At 38.3% G+C, this 21,519-nt stretch overlaps 1 protein-coding gene and 1 non-coding gene across 26 annotated transcripts in view; both read left to right on the top strand.

Moving 5' to 3' along the window:
- Nucleotides 1-21,519, top strand: part of TBC1D5 (TBC1 domain family member 5) — a 593,981-nt gene that overhangs the window by 283,768 nt on the left and 288,694 nt on the right. For 24 of the 25 annotated variants that reach the window (XM_069568828.1, XM_069568958.1, XM_069568921.1 and 21 more), the window contains one exon: nt 21,079-21,142. In XM_069568828.1, the coding sequence (XP_069424929.1) occupies nt 21,079-21,142 (64 nt within the window). Of the gene's footprint in view, nt 1-13,600; nt 13,669-21,078; nt 21,143-21,519 lie in introns of those variants that run through there. The other variant, XM_069568990.1, reaches the window with a different exon arrangement.
- TRNAW-CCA (transfer RNA tryptophan (anticodon CCA)) lies at nt 4,505-4,576 on the top strand. Its single transcript has one exon. It is a non-coding gene; the product is annotated as a tRNA-Trp (tRNA).

The raw sequence follows: 21,519 nt of genomic DNA, 5'->3' as shown, positions 1-21,519 counted from the left end.
CTTGCTTTTTCAAATGATCCAGCGGATGTTTGCAATTTGATCTCTGGTTCCTCTGCCTTTTCTAAAACTAGCTTAAACAGTTGGAAGTTCACGGTTCCTCTACTGCTGAAGCCTGGCTTGGAGAATTTTGAGCGTTACTTTACTAGCGTGTGAGATGAGTACAATTGTGTGGTGGTTTGAGCATTCTTTGGCATTGCCTTTCTTTGGGATTGGAATGAAAACTGACCTTTTCCAGTCCTATGGCCATTGCTGAGTTTTCCAAATTTGCTGGCATACTGAGTGCAGCACTTTCATAGTATCATCTTTCAGGATTTGAGATAGCTCAACTAGAATTCCATCACCTCCACTAGCTTTGTTCGTAGTGATGGTTTCTAAGTCCCACTTGACTTCACATTCCAAGATGTCCGGCTCTGGATGAGTGAGTGATCACACCATTGTGATTATGTGGGTCGTGAAGATCTTTTTTGTACAGTTCTTCTATGTATTCTTGCCACCTCTTCTTAATATCTTTTGCTTCTGTTAGGTCCATACCATTTCTGTCCTTTATTGGGCCCATCTTTGCCCTTAGTATCTTAGAAATATTCCCTTAGTATCTCTAATTTTGTTAAAGAGATCTCTAGTCTTTTCCATTCCGTTGTTTTCCTCTGCTTCCTTGCTTTGATCACTGAAGAAGGCTTTCTTATCTCTCCTTGCTATTCTTTGAAACTCTGCATTCAGATGCTTATATCTTTCCTTTTCTCCTTTGCTTTTTGCTTCTCTTCTTTTCACAGCTATTTGTAAGGCCTCCCAGACAGCCATTTTACTTTTTTGCATTTCTTTTCCATAGGGATGGTCTTGATCCCTGTCTCCTGTACAATGTCATGAACCTCATTCCATAGTTCATCAGGCACTCTATCTCTCAGATCTATGCCCTTAAATCTATTTCTCACTTTCACTGTCTAGCGGTTTTCCCTACTTTCTTCAGTTTAAGTCTGAATTTGGCAATAAGGAGTTCATGATCTGAGCCACAGTCAGCTCCTGGTCTTGTTTTTGCTTACTGTATAGAGCTTCTCCATCTTTGTCTGCAAAGAATATAATCAGTCTGATTTCGGTGTTGACCGTCTGGTGATGTCCATGTGCAGAGTCTTCTCTTGTGTTGTCGGAAGAGGGTGCTTGCTATGACCACTGCGTTCTCTTGGCAAAACTCTGTGAGCCTTTGCCCTGCTTCATTCCGCATTCCACGGCCAAATTTCCTGTTACCCCAGGTGTTTCTTGACTTCCTACTTTTGCATTCTAGTCCCCTATCATGAAAAGGACATCTTTTGGGGCTGTTCGTTCTAAAAGAACTTCAGCCAAATGAAGGCGTCCGCTCTGACCCATTGCCTGCAATGTAGTGAGCCTCATGTGGGCATTCGATGAAGATGTGAACTTAAATGGAAATTTACGATGGTAAGCTTTGAAAATCATAACGTAGAATTACATAGGAATAGTGATTTCTGTTTTCTGACCGGGATTGTAGAAAGCTGGAAAAAATCACTTCTAAACTTAGAACCGGAAAAAGCTGGACTGATGGCAGGGTCACTGCTTTTCTTGAGCCCAGTGAGTACTGAAGTGGAAGGGGAATGAACTGGTACAGAAGCCAGAGGGAGACAAATACCTTTCTCTTGCAGATGGAAGCAAGATACAAGTGTCAACTTGGCAAGATACAGCAGACTCCTATAGAAAGAGTTAAGCTAAAATGATTGTTGAGTTGTGGAGGTCAAGGTTGTGCTGTTGAGAAAAATTGAAGCTGGGTGGTGGTGGGGGGGTGGGGGCGTGCATCAAGATAGAATTCTGCACTCTATTGTGTAGATTTTTCTTCAAGAATCCCATCAGGCAATCAAAGAATATTTCCCATCGTGGTGAAGAACTGTAGTAGGAAATTCCGCAGCCTGAGAGGCACTGAAGCTCCAATATTTTGGCCACCTGATGAGAAAAACTAACTCATTTGAAAAGACCGTGATGCTGGGAAAGATTGAAGGTGGGAGGAGAAAGGGATGACAGAGGATGAGATGGTTGGATGGCATCACCGACTCAATGCACATGGGTTTGGGTGGACTCTGGGAGTTGGTGATATACAGGGAAGCCTGGTGTGCTGCAGTCCATGGGGTTGCAAAGAGTCGGACATGACTGAGCGACTGAACTGAACTGAACTGAACTGAACTGAATAAGAGGCACAATAAACTCCAGCTGGACTCTTCTCCCTCTTTTCTCTTATGGAGCAAAACCATATTCTGTTGGGGGACCTGCAATACTTACTATTGCCTTGAGGAACAGTTGGAATCCCTTTGCGGGCTGGGATTAGGAGTAGGGAAAGATAACCCTCTGCCTGAGAGGAAGGGTAGGAGCCTGTATTGGAACCAAAACGATACCAGGTGAGGGGAAGGGTCACTGAGAACGCATAGGGGGCTTCTCTGCTGGTCCAGTGATCAGGACTATGCTGCCACTGCAGGGGCCTGGGTGTGGTCCCTGGTGAGGGAAGTTCCGTATTCTGTGCAGCGCAGGCAGGAAGTGAAACAAAACACACACACTGCCCTGAGAGCTGGGGACCCTGTGCTCACTGAAGACCAAAGACTTAATCGGAAGATGAAAGAAGCCTCTGCCCCTGTGTTCACTCCCTGGTTCCAGGGTAACACCTGTCAAGCAGTAAGCAACTTGCAAGAGACAGACATTTTTGGATCATGAGGAATTTAGGCTGAGAATGGGGCAAGTGTGAGAATGAAAAAAAAAAAAATCTTTAGCAAACTAAACTCGCCATCTCTAACACAATGTGCTCTGTATAAGAGTCTATACTTGCTCACAAGTATAACCACAGCAACTACAAAGTTCATACCTAGCTCAGCTCCTAATTAGGTTAACACAAACCCCTGTGCAAAAGTTGTAGTAGAAGGAAGTGTGTGCTCATTTCTAAGCATAAAAACTACCTTAATCTCTACTACTGATAAGCTTGATAACCGGTGAACATAAGAACTTCAGCAAAAAAATAAAAAGAGTTTGAGGCGGGATATGGGACCCCCTAGCCCCCCCCCCAAAATACCATTCAAGACACAAAGGGCTAATAACAGACACAACTATCACATAGTCTTGGCACCGTCTCATAAGGAAATTTAAATAACTGAATTATATGTTATAGGACTTACTGGAAAAGCCTGTCAGCAGGCAAAATCAGATAGTTAATTTCAGCAGAGATGAAAATTTTATCAAAGAATGCAATTTAAAGTTCAAGAAATATAAAAAAAGGAACAGAGATAGAGAATGTCCATAACAAGTGACTAATCTGATGGATGCCTGAAGAACTGCGGATGGAGGTTCCTGACATTGTACAGGAAACAGGGATTAAGACCATCCCCATGGGAAAAAAAAGCAAAATGGCTGTCTGAGGAGGCCTTACAAATAGCTGTGAAAAGAAGAGAAGAGAAAAGCAAGGGAGAAAAGGAAAGATGTAAGTATCTGAATGCAGAGTTCCAAAGAATAGCAAGAAGAGATAAGAAAGCCTTCCTTGGCGATCAGTACAAGGAAGTAGAGGAAAAGAACAGAATGGAAAAGACTAGAGATCTCTTTAAGAAAATTAGAGATACCAAGGGAACATTTCATGCAAAGATGAGCTCAATAAAGGACAGAAACGGTCTGGAACTAACAGAAGCAGAAGATATTAAGAAGAGGTGGCAAGAATACACAGAAGAACTGTACAAAAAAGATCTTCACAACCCAGATAATCACAATGGTGTGATCACTCATCTAGAGCCAGACATCTTGGAATGTGAAGTCAAGTGGGCCTTAGAAAGCACCACTACGAACAAAGCTAGTGGAGATGATGAAATTCCAGTTGAGCTATTTCAAATCCTGGAAGATGATGCTGTGAAAGTGCTGCACTCAGTATGCCAGCAAATTTGGAAAACTCAGCAGTGGCCACAGGACTGGAAAAGGTCAGTTCTCATTCTAATCCCAAAGAAAGGCAATGCCAAAGAATGCTCAAACTACCGCACAGTTGTACTCATCTCACATGCTAGTAAAGTCATGTTCAAAATTCTCCAAGCCAGGCTTCAGCAGTAGAGGAACCGTGAACTTCCAGATGTTCAAGCTAGTTTTAGGAAAGGCAGAGGAACCAGAGATCAAACTGCCAACATCCGCTGGATCATGGAAAAAGCAAGAGAGTTTCAGAAAAACATCTATTTCTGCTTTATTGACTATGCCAGAGCCTTTGACTGTGTGGATCTCAGTAAACTGTGGAAAATTCTGAAAGAGATGGGAATACCAGACCACCTGACCTGCCTCTTGAGGAACCTATATGCAGGACAGGAAACAACAATTAGAACTGGACATGGAAGAACAGACTGGTTTCAAATAGAAAAAGGAGTACGTCAAGGCTGTACATTGTCACCCTGCTTATTAAACTTCTATGCAGAGTACGTGATGAGAAATGATGGGCTGGAAGAAGCACAAGCCGGAATCAAGATTACCAGGAGAAATATCACTAACCTCAGATTCCCTGGTGGCTCAGAGGTTAAAGCATCTGCCTCCAATGCGGGAGACCCGGGTTCGATCCCTGGCTTGGGAAGATCCCCTGGAGAAGGAAATGGCAACCCACTCCAGTATTCTTGCCTGGAGAATCCCGTGGACTGAGGAGCCTGGTGGCTTGCAGTCCACGGGGTCACAAAGAGTCGGACACGACTGAGCGACTTTACTTACTTACTTCAGATATGAAGATGACACCACCTTTAGGGCAGAAAGTGAAGAGAAACTAAAAAGCCTCTTGATGAAAGTGAGAGAGAAGAGTGGAAAAGTTGGCTTAAAGCTCAACATTCAGAAAACGAAGCTCATGGCATCTGGTCCCATCACTTCATGACAAATAGATAGGGAAACAGTGACAGACTTTATTTTGGGGGGCTCCAAGGTCACTGCAGATGGTGATTACAGCCATGAAATTAAAAGACGCTTACTCCTTGGAAGGGAAGTTATGACCAACCTAGAAAGCATATTCAAAAGCAGAGACATTACTTTGGCAATAAAGGTCTGGCTAGTTAAGGCTATGGTTTTTCCAGTGGTCATGTATGGATGTGAAAGTTGGAGTGTGAATTAAGCTGTGCACTGAAGAATTGATGCTTTTGAACTGGGGTGTTGGAGAAGACTCTTGAGAGTCTTGGACTGCAAGGAGATCAACCAGTCCATCCTAAAGGAGATCAGTCCTGGGTGTTCATTGGAAGGACTGATGCTGAAGCTGAAACTCCAATACTTTGGCCACCTGATGCAAAGAGTTGACTCATTGGAAAAGAATCTGATTCTGGGAGGGATTGTGGGCAGGAGGAGAAGGGGATGACAGAAAACGAGATGCCTGGATGGCATCACCAATTCGATGGCCATGAGTTTGAGTGAACTCTGGGAGTTGGTGGTGGACAGGGAGGCCTGGCATGCTGCGATTCATGGGGTTGCAAAGAGTCGGACACAACTGAGCGACTGAACTGAAGTGAGTAACAAGGGTCATCAACAGAGTTGACAAAGAAAAAATAAGAATCAGTAAACTATAAAATATGTCAATTATTCAAATTGAAACATGAAGAGAAACACAAAACACTCACGAAGCATGAGACGAAATTAAATGGGATATGTGGGTGGAATCCCAATAGAGGAGCGGTTCAGAAGAAATGTTTAAAGAAGTAATGGTCGATAATTTCTCCAAATTAATGACAGGCACTAAACTACAGATCCAAAAATCTGAGAGCACAAACCATTGTAACTATGAGAAGACAAATAAAAATTTCCAAACATAGTTGTATGATATTCAAACTGATAAAAACAGAAGACTTATAATTAATGGCAACCAGAAAATAATTAGCCATAATAGAAAGCTAATACGAAATTCTTACAGATGAAATAAGTAAATAAGAATTAAAGCAAATTTCTTATCAAACTCATGCAAGCTAAAGACCATCAAGTGACGACTTTTACATGCTAAAAGAACAAGCACAACTTCTCAAACTAGATTTCCATACCAAATGAAACATGTTCTGAAGTAAACGAAGAAGAAAGAAAGACTTTTGCAGATGAGCAAAATCCATTGGAATTTATCAGCAGTTCAACTGTGTAGGAAACGTGAAAGGAGAGTGGCCGGAAGGAACAGACAGGGCAAAGGCACTGGGACCCGTGCAGAGAGGAGAAAGAGCGTTGGGAGTGGAGTAAGCACACGTGGGATTATTTTTTCTCCTTTCACTGCCCTAAAATCTGAACGTCTTAACTGGAAACAGTAACAGTGTGTTCTGTGTTTATAGAGTACTTAAGATTGATGTGCCTCACGGCATAGCGCAAAGGGTGAGAGGGAGAAATCGGGAGTTACTGCAGGAAGGTCGTGGCATTCCACATGGCATCGTGGTGTTTGAAACAGCTCTGATTTTATTACGTATGTAATATAGGCCTAAAGTAGGGATCAGGAGACACTTTCTTAAAGGACAGTGTCATGTATGTATATTTAAATTCATAAAGCATTATTATCTCTCTTTCAACCTTATAGTGTGAAAGCAGCCTTAGTACAGAAACAAACGGGCATGGTTCTGTTTCAGTGTAATTTAACCTGCAGAAACATTTGGCTGTACCAGGCCACAGATGGTTGGATGGCATCACTGACTCAGTGGACTGAGTTTGGGTAGGCTCTGGGAGTTGGTGATGAACAGGGAAGCTTGGCATGCTGCTGTCCTTGGGGTTGCAAAGAGTTGGACACGACTCAATGCCTGAACTGAACTGAAAGTAAAAGAATGCAGAAAGTTATACCTTGAAAACACAGAGCTACAGTAGCTATTAATGTCAGACTAAGCAGATACCAGAATGAGGATTATTGTTAGTAATAAAAAGGGTCATTACATGTGATTTTGTCCGGTTTATGTCACTGAATGTTTTCGGGTTCCAACCATGTTAGTGTTGTTCAGTTGCTCAGTCGTGTCTGACTCTGTGTGACCTCATGGACTGCAGCATGCCAGGCCTCCCTGTCTTTCACTATATCCCGGAGCTTTCTCAAACTCATGTCCATTGAGTCGGTGATGCCATCCAACCATCTCATCCTCTGTCATCCCCTTCTCCTCTTGCCTCCAATCTTTCCCAGCATCAGGGTCTTTTCCAATGAGTCAGTTCTTTGCGTCAGGTGGCCAAAGTACTGGAGTTTCAGCTTCAACATCAAGTCCTTCCAATGAGTATTCAGGGATGACCTCCTTTAGGATTGACTGGTTTCATTTCCTTGCAGTGCAAGGGACTCTCAGAGTCTTTTCCAACACCACAGTTCAGAAGCATCAGTTCTTTGGCGTCCACTGTTCTTTACGATCCAACTCTCACATCTGCACATGACCACTGGAAAAAGTGTAGCGTTGACTAGAGGGACCTCTTTGACAGCAAAGTGACGCCTCTGCTTTTTAAGATGCTGTTTAGGTTTCTCATTGCTTTGTTTTCGAGGAGCAAGTGTGTTTTAATGTCATCGCTGCAGTTGCCATCTGCAGTGATTTTGGAGCCCAAGAAAATATAGTCTGTCACTGTTTGCTTTTTTTCCCCTTCTTTACATGAGGTGATCGGACTGGATACTATTATCTCAGTTTTTAAATGTTGAGCTTTAAGCCAGCTTTTTCAGTCTCCTCTTTCACTTTCATCACGAGGCTTTTTAGTTCCTCTTTACTTTCTGCCATAAGAGTGGTGTCATCTGCATGTCTGAGGTTATTGATATTTCTCCCAGCAATCTTGATTCCAGCTTGTGCTTCCTCCAGCCCAGTGCAGTGACATTGCACAGCCTTAATATACTCCTTTGGCAACTTTGAATCATTGCGTTGTTTATGTCTGGTTCTAACTGACTGCAGCCATGAAATTAAAAGACGCTTACTCCTTGGAAGAAAAGTTATGACTAACCTAGATAGCATATTGGAAAGCAGAGACATTATTTTGCCACCAAAGGTCGGCCTAGTCAAGGCTATGGTTTTTCCAGTAGTCATGTATGGACGTGAGAGTTGGACTGTGAAGAAAGCTGAGCACCGAAGAATTGATGCTTTTGAACTGTGGTGTTGGAGAAGACTCCTGAGAGTCCCATGGACTGCAAAGAGATACAACCAGTCCATTCTAAAGGAGATCAGCCCTGGGTTTTCTTTGGTTGGAATGATGCTAAAGCTGAAACTCCAGTACTTTGGCCACCTCATGTGAAGAGTTGACTCATTGGAAAAGACTCTGATGCTGGGAGGGATTGGGGGCAGGAGGAGAAGGGGACGATGGAGGATGAGATGGCTGGATGGCATCACTGACTCGATGGACGTGAGTTTGAGTGAACTCCGGGAGTTGGTGGTGGACAGCGAGGACTGGCGTGCTGCAGTTCATGGGGTCGCAAAGAGTTGGACACGACTGAGCCACTGAACTGAACTGAACTGAACTGAACTGTTGCTTCTTGACCTGTGTTCAGGTTTATGAAGAGGCAGGTGAGCTGGTCTGATAGTCTCATCTCTTTAATAATTTCCCACAGCTTATTGTGATCCACACAGTCAAAGGCTTTAGTGTAATCAGTGAAGCAGAAGTAGAAAGTAGCTTATAAGAATAATCTTATTAATAATCAAAGTAAGATAATTACATATAGAAATAAAATGTTAGGAACACATTTATTTATTATTCTGCCACAGAAATAATTTCAACTTATTTCAAAGGATTTCAGTTTTCAAATCTTCATTTGGACTACCTTAGAATTAAGTATACAGGTGTCTCTCTTTTATCAGATTTTCCTGTGATCTGTTTCCTAAATGACCTCTTAGCTTCCTTCGTTCCCCTCTCCCCATTATTTAGTCTTCACATAGCAGCTAAAGTAGTGATTGCCAAAGGTGGGGTGGATAATCTTTTTCATCGTTTTGAAACGTTATGGCATTTTCTCATTGTGCCTCTAAAGTCTCGCTGCCTCCCCTCCTCCCCGAGTTCTCTGGCTCCTCCTCTTTTGGTCGGGGACTGTTCCTGTCTCAGGTGCCATTGTACAGTAGGTTGTATAACTTTATTCTTTGACATTTTTGAAGTTGTCAGGGTACATTGCTTTGACTGTCCCTCTCTCCTGAACTGCCAAAAACCCCCAGATGTCAGGAGTGGGTTTTGAGCTTCTTTTGCTTTCCACCGTATCACTAGTGCTAAAATGCAGTAGGAGCTTAACAAGTGATCACAGCAAGAACCTTTTCCATCAGGAAAGCTACCCTGTAATCCAGGTGCACAACTACAAGTTTGAATTACTACATAAATACATGTGTTGACTAGGCCCATTTGCCATTTGTCTAGATAACTACTTGGCTGGATAAAATGATCAATAAATAACTGCTTTGAATAATGTATTTAATACTCTACAAGCATAGTTGAATTTGGTAAGTTACATGTTTCCTAGAAAATTTAAAGGAGTCACCATTTTAAAAATATTCCTGGTTATTATGTAAGGTTAAGAAATTATCTCCCCTAATAAATAGACTTTATCATAAAAATGATAAACAGAAATCAGTTTGAATATTTAGAATTCTTCTTTAAAGTGAGATTTTAGTACAATTATTTAATATTAAAATAAAATAACTTATGAAATAGAACAGTTTCATGGATCAGTTGGCTTTCCCAGGTGGCACCAGTGGTTGATAAAAGACCCTCCTGCCAGTGCAGGAGATGTCAGAGACAAGAGTTCGATCTCCGGGTCGGGAGGATCCCCTGGGGGAGGGCATAGCAACCTTCTCCAGTATCCTGCCTGGCGAATCCCATGCCAGGAGGAGCCTGGTGGGCCACAGTCCATACTGTCACAGAGTAGAGGACACGACGGAAGAGACTCAGCCCACATGCGTGTGTCAGTTAAAATGGTTTTGAATTTTTTACCTTGAAGGAAATGGTAGACACTTGAAAATTTTTGATAATGTTTTTGAAGATTTAGATTACTAGATTTAATGTGATTTAGTTTAATAAATTGTTTTAAAAAATAAAGATAGGTTTGCGAGTGTTTACCCTCGGTTCTTTGTCTGAGCTTTGGCGCTTTGTAGTTAAAGTGCCCATTATGCTTTTTACGTAGATCTTTGGTGTAAGAACTTGTCCAGTTCTCTGTCATTTAAAAGATATATCAATGATTTTTATATTGGATGATAATTTATATCCTTCAAATAGTTGCAGTTTGGTTTTGTATACCAAAAAGGGAGATATTTAACATTAAGTATCTTACGTTAAGTACATGAGGTTAATGGTGTCTTTACATTTTATGAGGTCATGTCCTCTTGATGTCAAAACAGTTTTAAAGGTTCTAGCACTGATTGTAATCAGTAGTGAAAATGAGAATTGCTGAAAGAAATGTGTTTTGTATAAAAAGATATTTCATTTTTTATACATTGATGAGAAGATTATTTAATATACATATTTTATAGTTAGTATTTGAAAGATTTAAGTGAAATAGAACTTCAATAGCAAATGTACCATAGCAAATGATTTGTAAATGACTTTTGCTGTATTATTTACGCACTAGACAGGTAATTTGATTTCAGCTTTAGAATTCCTTTGGTGTCAATTAGATCATCTTTGAAAATCTACTGTCTTTGTTTATTTTTTAAAAATAAAATAAGTATTTTATTAAAACTTGTGTTAGGACTAGTAGCAAATCTAAAAATGTTGGTCAGAATTTAAACTAAGTCATTATTTGTATTTTTGTTAAGGAAAAATGTAGCAAAGGGCAAAGTGTAGAGTAATCATCTTTGGCCTCGATAGTCTTTGCACATTATAAACTTGGAAAAATATTTTCAAGTATTCTTTGTCAACACATTTACTTTTAAGGAAGCTCTTTTTAAAATCTATTTTGTTGTTTATCTGCTTACTGTAAATGCATTCTGTAATTGTCTAAATTATAGCATTGGCATTAATTGTGTAACTCTTCTGTAGGAAGATGCTTTTGAAGCCCAGGGGGTCCACAGGAGGACCACGTAGGCCAATAGCAGTGTTCTGCTGGGCATTTCCACTGTGCACCGTCCCCGGTAATCACTTCATGGAACTGAGAACACAGTGGAATGTGCAGAATTGGCATACCTCAAAGCAGTCCTCTGCTACTGCTGGAAAACGTGGTCAGATTTGTGCCTTACTGATAGCTGATAGTAAATGAAGATACGTGAGACGCAGTCGCTATTTGAGATACATTAAGTTGCCTTCTGTAAGAGATTATTACTTCAGCAGTGTAGACGTTTATTTTTTAGTAGGAAAGACTTTAGTATCATCATAGTAATCTAGGAAAGCTTTGAAAATAAAGGGTACTGGATCCCACTCAGAGTTCTCTCAGGCTTGCCCACTTTCCTGCAGACACACCACAGATGCACACAGATGCACACCCTGAAACCTGCCCCAGGGGTGGGGAGTATCAGCCTGTCATGAGCTTGGTCTGACCTGGTCCTTTCCTTCTCTACTGTAGATGTGGATGGTAGGACCAAAGAGGTGAATTCTGCATCGGAATTCTCTTCACTTGATTGATTCCTGGTCTACTTTGTTGTTGTTTTTTTTTTTTTTCCTGAAACATTAAGCAGCTCTAAGTCCATAGATGGGAAAACAGGGGCAACAGTGTCAGACTTTATTTTTGGGGCTCCAAAATCACTGCAGATGGTGATTGCAGCCATGAAATTAAAAGATGCTTACTCCTTGGAAGGAAAGTTATGACCAACCTAGATAGCATATTGAAAAGCAGAGACAGTACTTTGCCAACAAAGGTCTGTCTAGTCAAGGCTATGGTTTTTCCAGTGGTCATGTATGGATGTGAGAGTTGGATTGTGAAGAAAGCTGAGTGCTGAAGAATTGATGCTTTTGAACTGTGGTGTTGGAGAAGACTCTTGAGAGTCCCTTGGACTGCAAGGAGAGCCAACCAGTCCATTCTGAAGGAGATCAGTCCTGGGTGTTCTTTGGAAGGACTGATGCTAAAGCTGAAACTCCAGTACTTTGGCCACCTCATGTGAAGAGCTGACTCTTTGGAAAAGACTCTGATGCTGGGAGGGATTGGGGGCAGGAGGAGAAGGGGACAACAGAGGATGAGATGGCTGGATGGCTTCGCCAACTCAATGGATGTGAGTTTGAGTGAACTCCGGGAGATGGTGATGGACAGGGAGGCCTGGCATGCTGCAATTCATGGGGTCGCAAAGAGTCAGACAGGACTGAGCAACTGAGCTGAACTGAAGTCCATAGAATGCCTGAAGAGACAACAATGTGCCTGGAAATGACAATGATAAAAAATAAAGATACTAGCATTTGAGTGTTATTACATGTTAATTTAAATTCTGTAGTTATCCTTGTGATTATCTTTAGACTTAGGCCTTGTTTCAGTTCTATCTCAGTGTCCAGTGAGTTCTTCTTCAAGCTTATTTTATTCTGATACGTGTACAGTATTGTATGGGGTTCCTTGGTGGCTCAGGGGTAAAGAACTTGCTTGCCGATGTAGGAGCCACAGATTTGATCCCTGCATCAGGAAGAGCCCCTGGAGAAGAGATGGCAACCCATTCCAGTGTTCTTTTCTAGGAAATCCCATGGACAGAGGAGCCTGGTGGCCTGTATAGAGTTAGACACAATTTAGCAACTAAAGGACAGCAGCAGTAATACTGTGCACTACGCTACACTGTACTGTGTGTGATAGCTCCGGTTCATCCCTAGATTCACCATAGTTTTAATTCTTTATCTATCTGCATTTTATCAGCACCAAGAAATATTTATGTGTTCAGCGCATGCATTGTGCTCTCGTTTTACTTAATTTTACCGTTTCTCCACTCTCAGTGTTTGGTATTATCGTCAGGAAGGATATTAAAAGGATAGTACAAATGTTGCATAGTTGTATAGTTCATAGAATAAACTTTTGTTAATTATAAATTTTATCAGAAATAATGGTTTTTGATTACTAAGAAGAATTATAATTTCCAGTTATTTAAATTATGAATAAGTTTATTCTCTTTATATAGAACGGATAGACTTCTACTTTTCCTCCTTCGCTGGATACAGTATTTTAAGCATATTCGCTGATAAAAGCATTCATAGAAAGATGACATTCCCTGAGGTTTCAGGTTGTGCTGCATGCTGTACTAAGCTCTTTACTCGCTCTCATCTAATCTTCATAACCACATTTTGTGGTGTAAACTGTTATCATCTTCATTTTGTAGATGAGGAAACTGAAATATTGAAGTTAGGTTAGAGGGAAAATAAATGGAGTATGTCCTCAGGTCTTTCCTGCCAGAGCTTTAGCTTTTAGTCGTGGTGTTTCAATACCTATCCTTCAAAATTTCATTAAACTGAATGTGACAGTTTGATTTTACCAATTCATTGCCCCCCCCCCCCCCCGCCCCAGAAGTTGCTTTAAAGTTTAATCAGAAATCACCATCACCTTTTTTGTAAAAACAATTTTTACAACCGCTGTGTTCATACAGATCCTACCTGCATATTTATTTCTTTGTCTTTCTAGCTTTAGACACTCACATTTGCATTTATTATACTTAAGAATTTTCCACTGTTTTTAGTAATTGACTTCTAGCCTTTTTCTTTTGTAGTTAGACAAGGTATTTTGTGTGGATTCAGTCTTTCTAACTGTACTGAAGCTCGTGTTGTGACTTAACTTCCTGTGCTTCGTGGACAGTGCTCTGTGCGCACTCGCGGGGACTGTCTTCTGTAGCTGGCCGGAGGGTTTATGTGAGTGTGAGGTCTACCTGATTCACAGTCCTGGTCGAGTCCTGCTTTTCCTGATGTTTCCTTGACCTCTTGCCTAGATGTTCCACCACTCTTCCTGTAGGATGGTCTCTCGCTGAGCTCTGTCTGCGTTTGCTCCGCTGTTTCCGTGTTCTGTGGTTTGGTGCGGAGTGTTGTAACTGTTGCGTCGTCTTCATGGTTTGATCCTTCCATCAATATCTAATGTCCTTTGTCAGGCAGTCTTCTTGTCTGTTGTAACAGTCTATTTTGTCTAATATTAGTATAGCCAAGTATCTCTCTCTCTCTCACTCTTTTTTTTGGGTTATTTTTACATGAAATATCTTTTCTGTCCTTTTACTTTGGTTCTTAAATGAGTCTCTTGTAGACAACATATAGTTACATTGTGGTTTTTCTGAATGCATATTTTTCTAATCTCTGCCCTTTGAATGAAACTTTAATCCGTTTACATTTAAGGTAACTGCTGGTAAAAAGAACTTCGCCATTTTCCTGTTAATTTTCTGTATGTTTTATATCTTATTTCCTCTCATTTGTTCCATTACTGCTTTTTCTTGTGTTTGGTTGTGTTTTTTTTGGTTTTGTTTTATAGTGATCATTTTTTGTTCCCTTCCTATTCCTGTTGTGTAATTTTTTATATACATTCTTTGTGACTGTCATAGGGATCACACTTAAATCCTAAATTTTTAAAAATCAACTTTAAATTGATAACTCTATAGCATACAAGATATGTGCCGCTATACTGCTCTGGCCTTTTCCCTTTTCATGTTGTGTGCTAAATTATTTTTATACATTGTTGCTCAGTTGTACCAGTTTATAATCATTTTTATCCATTTTTTTTATACCCTTTGGAAACACAGTATGAAATCCTACATCTTAAAGACAGTCACACTGGCTTCATATTTGCTCGCATGTTTACCTTTGCCAGAGATAGTATTTTTTGTTACAACTTGAAGCTATTCTGGAATTCTTTCCTTTCAACTTGGAGGTTTGCCATTAGCTTTTCTTTTAGTGTATGTCTGCTCTTAGCTTTTGTGTTTCTAGAAATGTCTTACAGTCTTCTCATTCATTTTCAAATGAGTATTTTGGTAAATACAAAATTCTTGATTAACAGCCGTTTTTTAAAGAGCAGTTTAAAGTCCGTATAGATCCCCCCACTCTTCTGACTGCATGATTTCTGGTGAGAAATTAACTGCTGATCTTACTGAGGATTCTGTTTCTTCCTTCAAGAGTCTCTGCTTGTTTTGTCTTAGAGTAGTTTGCTGATGTGTCTTGATACGAGTCTCTGAGTTAATCCTCCCTGAAATTTAATTGAATTTCTTGGATTTGTAGATCTCTGCTTTCATCACATTTGGAAAGCTTCTCACCGCATTTCCTGAAATGCTCTTCCTGCCTCTCCCCCTCTCCTCTCTGTCAGGTTCCCATAGTGCATTTGATGATGTGCTTGATGGAGTCACACAGATCGCTGGGGTTATGGTCGTCTTTCTTCACTCTGTTTTTAAATTTTTGCTCCTCAGACTCCCTGAGTTCAATTGTCCTATGTTCAAGTTTGTTATTTCTGTCTCCTGCCTGCTCAGACCTGTGGTTGAGCCCCTCTAGTGAATTTTTCAATTGAATTGTGCTTTTCAGCTTCATAAATTCTATTTTTTTTATAATTTCTACCTCTCTGTTGATGTCATTTTGTTGATTTGCTACATAGTTTTTTCCCTTTTTTTTAGTCTTTTCTATTTTTTTTTTTGCTCTTTGAACATCCTTAAGACAGGTGTTTCAAAATCTTTGTCTAGTAAATCCAGTAATTTCTCAGGGATAGTTTCCATCAGTTTATTTTCATTACTCAGATGAGCCATAGTTCTTGTTCCTTTGTATGCCTCATGATTTTGTTGTTGTTGACAATGTGATCTTTGTACATTGTTATTCAAAAATCAGGTTCTCCAGAAACCAGATTCTCGCTTTGTCCTGGGTTTGCTGTTTTCCATATCCTTGAAGATTACCTTAGTGCATTTATTTAGTTACTCTCCTGGAACATTCTTACTTTTGCAAAGTCTTATTCTTTGACATGGAAGTCTTAGGTTGTGTTCGGTGAGGATTTTGATGGAAATTTTTTGAATGCCAGGAGCTAAAAAAAAGAACAACAGAACCCTAAACCTTTCCTTGCCTTTGCAGACTGTTCCTGCTGCAGCAGTCCGTCATTTAGCCAGGCTTGCACTCCTCCCAGTGGCTAGCTTCATGTGGATACATGCAGTCTTCCCAGGCTCTGCGTCATCATGCATCTTGCCCTGGGCATATGTGTAGCCTTCTGTGCTCCCCTATATGCGCAGGTGCTTTTGAATGTCCTAGTTTCTCAAAGAAACTCTTGCTGATTTTTTTCCCCAGGTCTTGGGTTGTCTGTTTTATGGTTTGGTTGTAATCTTTTGCCCCAGGCATCTGCTGACTCTTAATTTGACTTGCAGTGTGTTCAAGAGCAAGCAAAGCCTGCCTTTTTTCTTTTTTTCTTTTTTATCAGTTAGATGAAAGAGGAGATAAACATCTTCAGTCAGCTCTTCAGGTAGTTCCTAACAAGCCAGCAATGGTTTACACAGTGTTTTGCAGATACGGTCTTCTCTGCTCGCTCTGGGACCAGGTGCGATTTGCACACACTGGGAACCAGCTTTCGTCCACAGCTGCTGCTGATCTAGCATGAGGGTAGACCAGAACCCCACGGAGCTTTCAGGTTGCCTTTTTCTTGACTCCTTGTTCATTTGGTTCTGACTGATCTTCAACTATTTCCAAAGTCAGTACAGAGTTTGTTCTGACAGTTTTTGTTTTCTGATGTTTCTGTTGGAAGATGAGAGTTTAGAGTTGTGTATTCTGCCACTCTGCTGACGTCATTCTCCTTTCTTTTAAAAAAGAAAATTCTGTTTAATATTTAACAGGAATAACAAAAATATTATCTTCTTAAATTAAAATTGTCCACTTAGTGTTATTTATTTCAAATAGTTGCTATGCATTTGTTTTACATCTGAGTTTCATTATCTAATTTAATAATCTGAAAATATTATGTAGAGAACTAAATATGCCTATTAAATCATTAGAGTGTAGACAGATTAACAATAGCGGAAATGAGTAATTACTAAATAAACAAATTTCCTACATTTATTTGAGCACTAGCTCTTAACCCTAAATGTGTGGTCCTAGATTTTCAGCATAAATAATTGACTTAGCATATTGTTTACCTTATTCTTTAAATTATGTAATATTCTTCATGGCTACTGTTTTCATAGACAATACTGATATTATCCTTTGCCATAACTGTATGTCAACACATGAATATACTTAATTTATAGATTTTTTTGGTATCGTTCACTTTGAATGGGATTTTAAATTTAAGTAAATCATTTCAGTAGTTATCCTCATTCATTTAAAAAACTCACACAGTTCTGGGTGTTTACACTATTCATTTATGCTGTATTATCCATCATAACTAAAAATGTGGCTACCCACAGCTTTGTTTTCAACTTAGTTTAACCAAATATTTTCCCATTACTATTAATAATTCATCACACACACTTGATGATATTTCTCTGACAGTTCAGAAGTCAGCCTTTTCAAAATTATTTTGTACTTATCAGAATTCATACCTAGTGTGATATGATGCCCTAAAATTAGACCTTCTATGCATCAGCTGAAGGCACAGTTGGGTAGACATGCTTGTTTATAGCAGTATTCTGCTCGCTTTTAATCTGACCAACTTTAACATCTTGGTCCTCCCTTACAAAGCAGATGTTTATGTATTAAAAGCGCTATTGGAATCTATTGTAAACCTTCATTTAGCATGATTTCAACACTGCACAGATACTATAAATGCTCTTAGCTCAACATGACTGCAATAAAAGCTAAAAAGGAGTCCAAATTTAATTTATTCTACTTTTGAAATTTAAATCATCATTACACATATTATGGCTTTAATAAGTTAGATACATAGGTAGAATGTTAAGAATTACAAACAGAAAATACTATATGTTCTTTGTATCCTCATTAAAAACAATATAGCTATGAGCATTTTTTTTTCAAATCAGGCAACTTTGTTTAATTATGAATGTTGTGAACTCATTTTACAAAGTTACTTACCAATTAATGAGAAATAAATGTGTTATGTAAATTTCAAACTGTAATGGTCACAGGTAATTGATGAACTGTTCCTATAAATATATACATTGTACAATCTTATGCATATATATAGCAACACAAAATTTGTACATTAGTTATTGTATATAATTTGTATATTTATTTGAAATTTACTCAATAAATATATCGAGTTTAGTTTTTGGTTAGTTTACATTAAATATTGAAAACACCTTAAAATCACAATTGTAGTTTTAAAGTTTACTGTTAAAATTACTTTTCAAGCAAGTGAAAGGAACTCTTTATTTTAACACACATTTGTTCTGTTAAATCATTTAAAGGTCTTTGTGTGAAAGTACTTTAATGCATTTTCGTGCATGTGGGGGTGTGTGTGTCTGTGAGAGAGAGAGGGAGGGTGGGAGGGAGAGAAGGGAAGATCTGAAAGCAACCCATGTATCCTTGTTACAGTTACAGCTACCTGACAACTTAGTTCAAGAATCAGAACAGCAAGGGAAAACATCATATTAGACTCTCTTGCACCCTCTGTTGTTACTTTTAAGGAACACTACATTTACCTTCCCATGGTTATAATGGCATTAGATTTATTCAAGTCCCTGATAAAATTAATACTTAATTTACTATACTTCCCTCCAAACTATGTTGACAGTAAAGTAGCATTTGTTTTTAATTCTTAGGTTGTTTTTTTCTTGTGATACAGTATGTTTTTATTGTATAACAGCTTAAATGAGAACTGAAATTTCCTGTTTGTCTTTTGATTTCTCCTAGTTACAACCAGTTTTAAGCTCTACCAAGTGTTTCACACAAATGAAAATCTGACTGGATATAGCACATTGTATATGTAATTTTCCAGAATTATAAATCCTGCCTGTTCTTTTGTAAACCTTTCGATTGTCAGACAGTTTCTTTCCAAAATAAAAATCTATAGTCGTCCATACTAAGATTAAGAATTTATAACTGTAAGGAACAGATGTTTTCATAAACATTTGCTATAATTAATTTCAACTAGAGAATTGAAGGAACAAAGCAGTTTTCCCCACTTCAAAACTTTATTACCTTTTCCCCATGCAGCAAACTCTGAAGTCTTTTCTCTAATACTGTTTAGAGAAATGATTGTACTCCTTATTTGGTATGTTTTGTTTTTGAGAAAGAAAAACTGCTTTATTTCCTTATTACCATCCTTTGAAGGTTACATTTAATGTGATATATTCATTTCCAAACAGGTATAAAATAAAGGAAACCTTTGTGATGTATTTTGATGACAAAACTTTGGTGTTTACTGAAGATCTCTTAATTATTTGAAGTAGTTTATATTTATTGTGATAGTATAAGCAGAGGGCAAGAATATACCATTGGTGAGATCTTATGTATTTAAATAATCATAGTCTTTATTTTATTTTATTATTTTTTAACATTTACATAACATTTTAATTTATTAGAGCATTTGACCCTTGTAACAATTATACAAAATAAAAAGATATTATCCTCATTGAAGATTTTAAGAATCTACACAAATACCACCATATTTACTAGTTTTTGAAGAAGAAAGCTCACATTCTAAATGTATGATATGGTACTTATTCTATACTGCTTGTGAAACGTTTCACAGGAAATGTCTGCAAGCTGTTAATAACATGTGTTGTAGGAAATTTTCACTTAACAAGACAGAGGGAGACTAATTTTCCTTAAATCTTTTTAGTTTATTTATGATAATGCTATTAATTTTTTTTGAAAAGCAAATGAAGTATGATGTGAGTCATCTTATGGTACCCATGTTTTCAAAGAATTAACAAAATATACTCAACTAGATTGATCTTAAACATTTAAGTGTTTTGGATTGTTTTCTTCTGTAAAATTTGGCAACATTTCGAATGCTATAATTTTTAAGGTTTTTGTTTAATGAAAAAGAAAAGCCTGAAAGTGTATTTTGAAAAAAATGAAGACTTAAAATTTCAGTAACTGAGCTCAGACCACTTTCATTCTTCTAAATAATTTAGGTGCAACAGCAAAGATTTTGAAGAGAACCAACATTTTTTACAAAAATAGGCAGCTATCATTAAAATTGCATTTTAGCTTTCAAAAACCATTAATGAGCAGCATAATCATAGTAGGGTACCCTCAGTGCTATATTCGATTATTTGAAATAATCTCATTTCTAAATGGAAAGCTGTGTAATTACTATTTGACCTAACCAGGACTGCTCTGATGACGTTCAGTGATACTTTAGAATGTTCAAGTGGATTAAAAGTATAAATAAAAGTTGGATTAATCATTAAATTATGAAGCTTTAAATATCTTAAAAGTGAATATAACCTGATATTTGAAATTTACATTATAAAAATTAGGAGTATAAAATGTAATCAGGTTCTGATCAATTTAATTTGTTTCTAAGAATAAGTGATATATTTAACAGTAGTATCTGTGCTTTCATAAAAACTATACTTTTAAGTATATATTTAAAATTTTAATCGAAAGTTAAATTTCTTTCAATAATATATATTTTATATTGTAGCAGTTTTTAAAACTTACTTAGCAAATTTATTCTGTGATCTTTAAAATGATAGGTATAAATTTGTTCTAATCTGATTTTATGAATATGCTTGTATGGACAAGTTTTTCTCCCTTAAAGTTTGATGTTTTACATGAAGCAGAAATACCTTTAGATGTTGATTTTTTAAACAGGTGAGCTTTTGGCCACAGTTAAAACAAAAGTTTGGGGAAGACTGCTAAGGTGTAGTAAAAGCTCTTTAGAATGCATTCTCAATCACCACCCTTGAACTCTGCAAACCAGATTCCTGGAGAGTGGAGGAGGAGGGGCCAAAGGGGAGGGGGCCAAGTCGGCTGTATGCTTGTTCTCTTCAGCTCTTGCACTGGACAGGACACCTTAATAAAAAGTTGCCTTTTGTTTATAAGCATTAGTGTATGAACAAATGGTGTACAAGTTTTGGTTTTGTGGTTCATAAGAAGAAGATGTCTGTATTATTCTTCATTTGTTCCTGTTTGTGGTTACTTTGGTAATATTCCTATCCAAGTTACGAGTGGTGGTCTTAGCCTAGATTTTAGAGTCAAAATGAATTTTTGGTTTGAAGGGCTCTGATTAAAAAAGCTATTTGGAAAAAAATTTAAAAAAATTAAGAAGCTATTTGGGGGAGAGATAAGGGAGTATATGTTTTCTGACTCACTATAGTGCGTGGAGCTGTCACACAGCAGCTTTTCAACTGAAATGTTCAGTTTTTTAATCTCCATTATTTCAGTGTTTTTCTTTTCTTTTTTTTCCAGGAGATTCAAATCAAAATGGAAGAACAGGTTCTTTAGACTCTGATGGGACTTTTAATTCCTATAGGTACGTGATGAATACATAGATATAAAATAAGATAATGTACAAGATACGTAATTTAGAGGCTTCTGATCTTAGAATAGTAAGGACTGTAACCTATGCTTTAACAATGTGACAAACGTAAAGAGTGCTGTGGTCTACGATTGTCCTGCAGACTCATCACGTAGGTGGAGCTATTGTGAACATCTGCTGTTACCCTAGAGTAGGATGATTAGAAGGAATGCCCATGTATACATGTATTCAACTTCATTATAATCCATTTTGCTTTGTTTTTCCAGTATATCTGTTCCAGTACTAAGGGCTTCCTTTGTTTAAGTTTCCTGCTAATACAGAGTGTATAAAATGTAACCCGCGGTTGCATTACGTGCTATTGTTAATGTCCT

This window comes from Ovis canadensis, chromosome 1, assembly GCF_042477335.2.
Source record: "Ovis canadensis isolate MfBH-ARS-UI-01 breed Bighorn chromosome 1, ARS-UI_OviCan_v2, whole genome shotgun sequence".
In the NCBI taxonomy this organism is placed as follows: Eukaryota; Metazoa; Chordata; class Mammalia; order Artiodactyla; family Bovidae; genus Ovis; species Ovis canadensis.
Note: the sequence above shows the minus strand (reverse complement) of the source record. Positions and strands in the feature narration are given on the sequence as shown.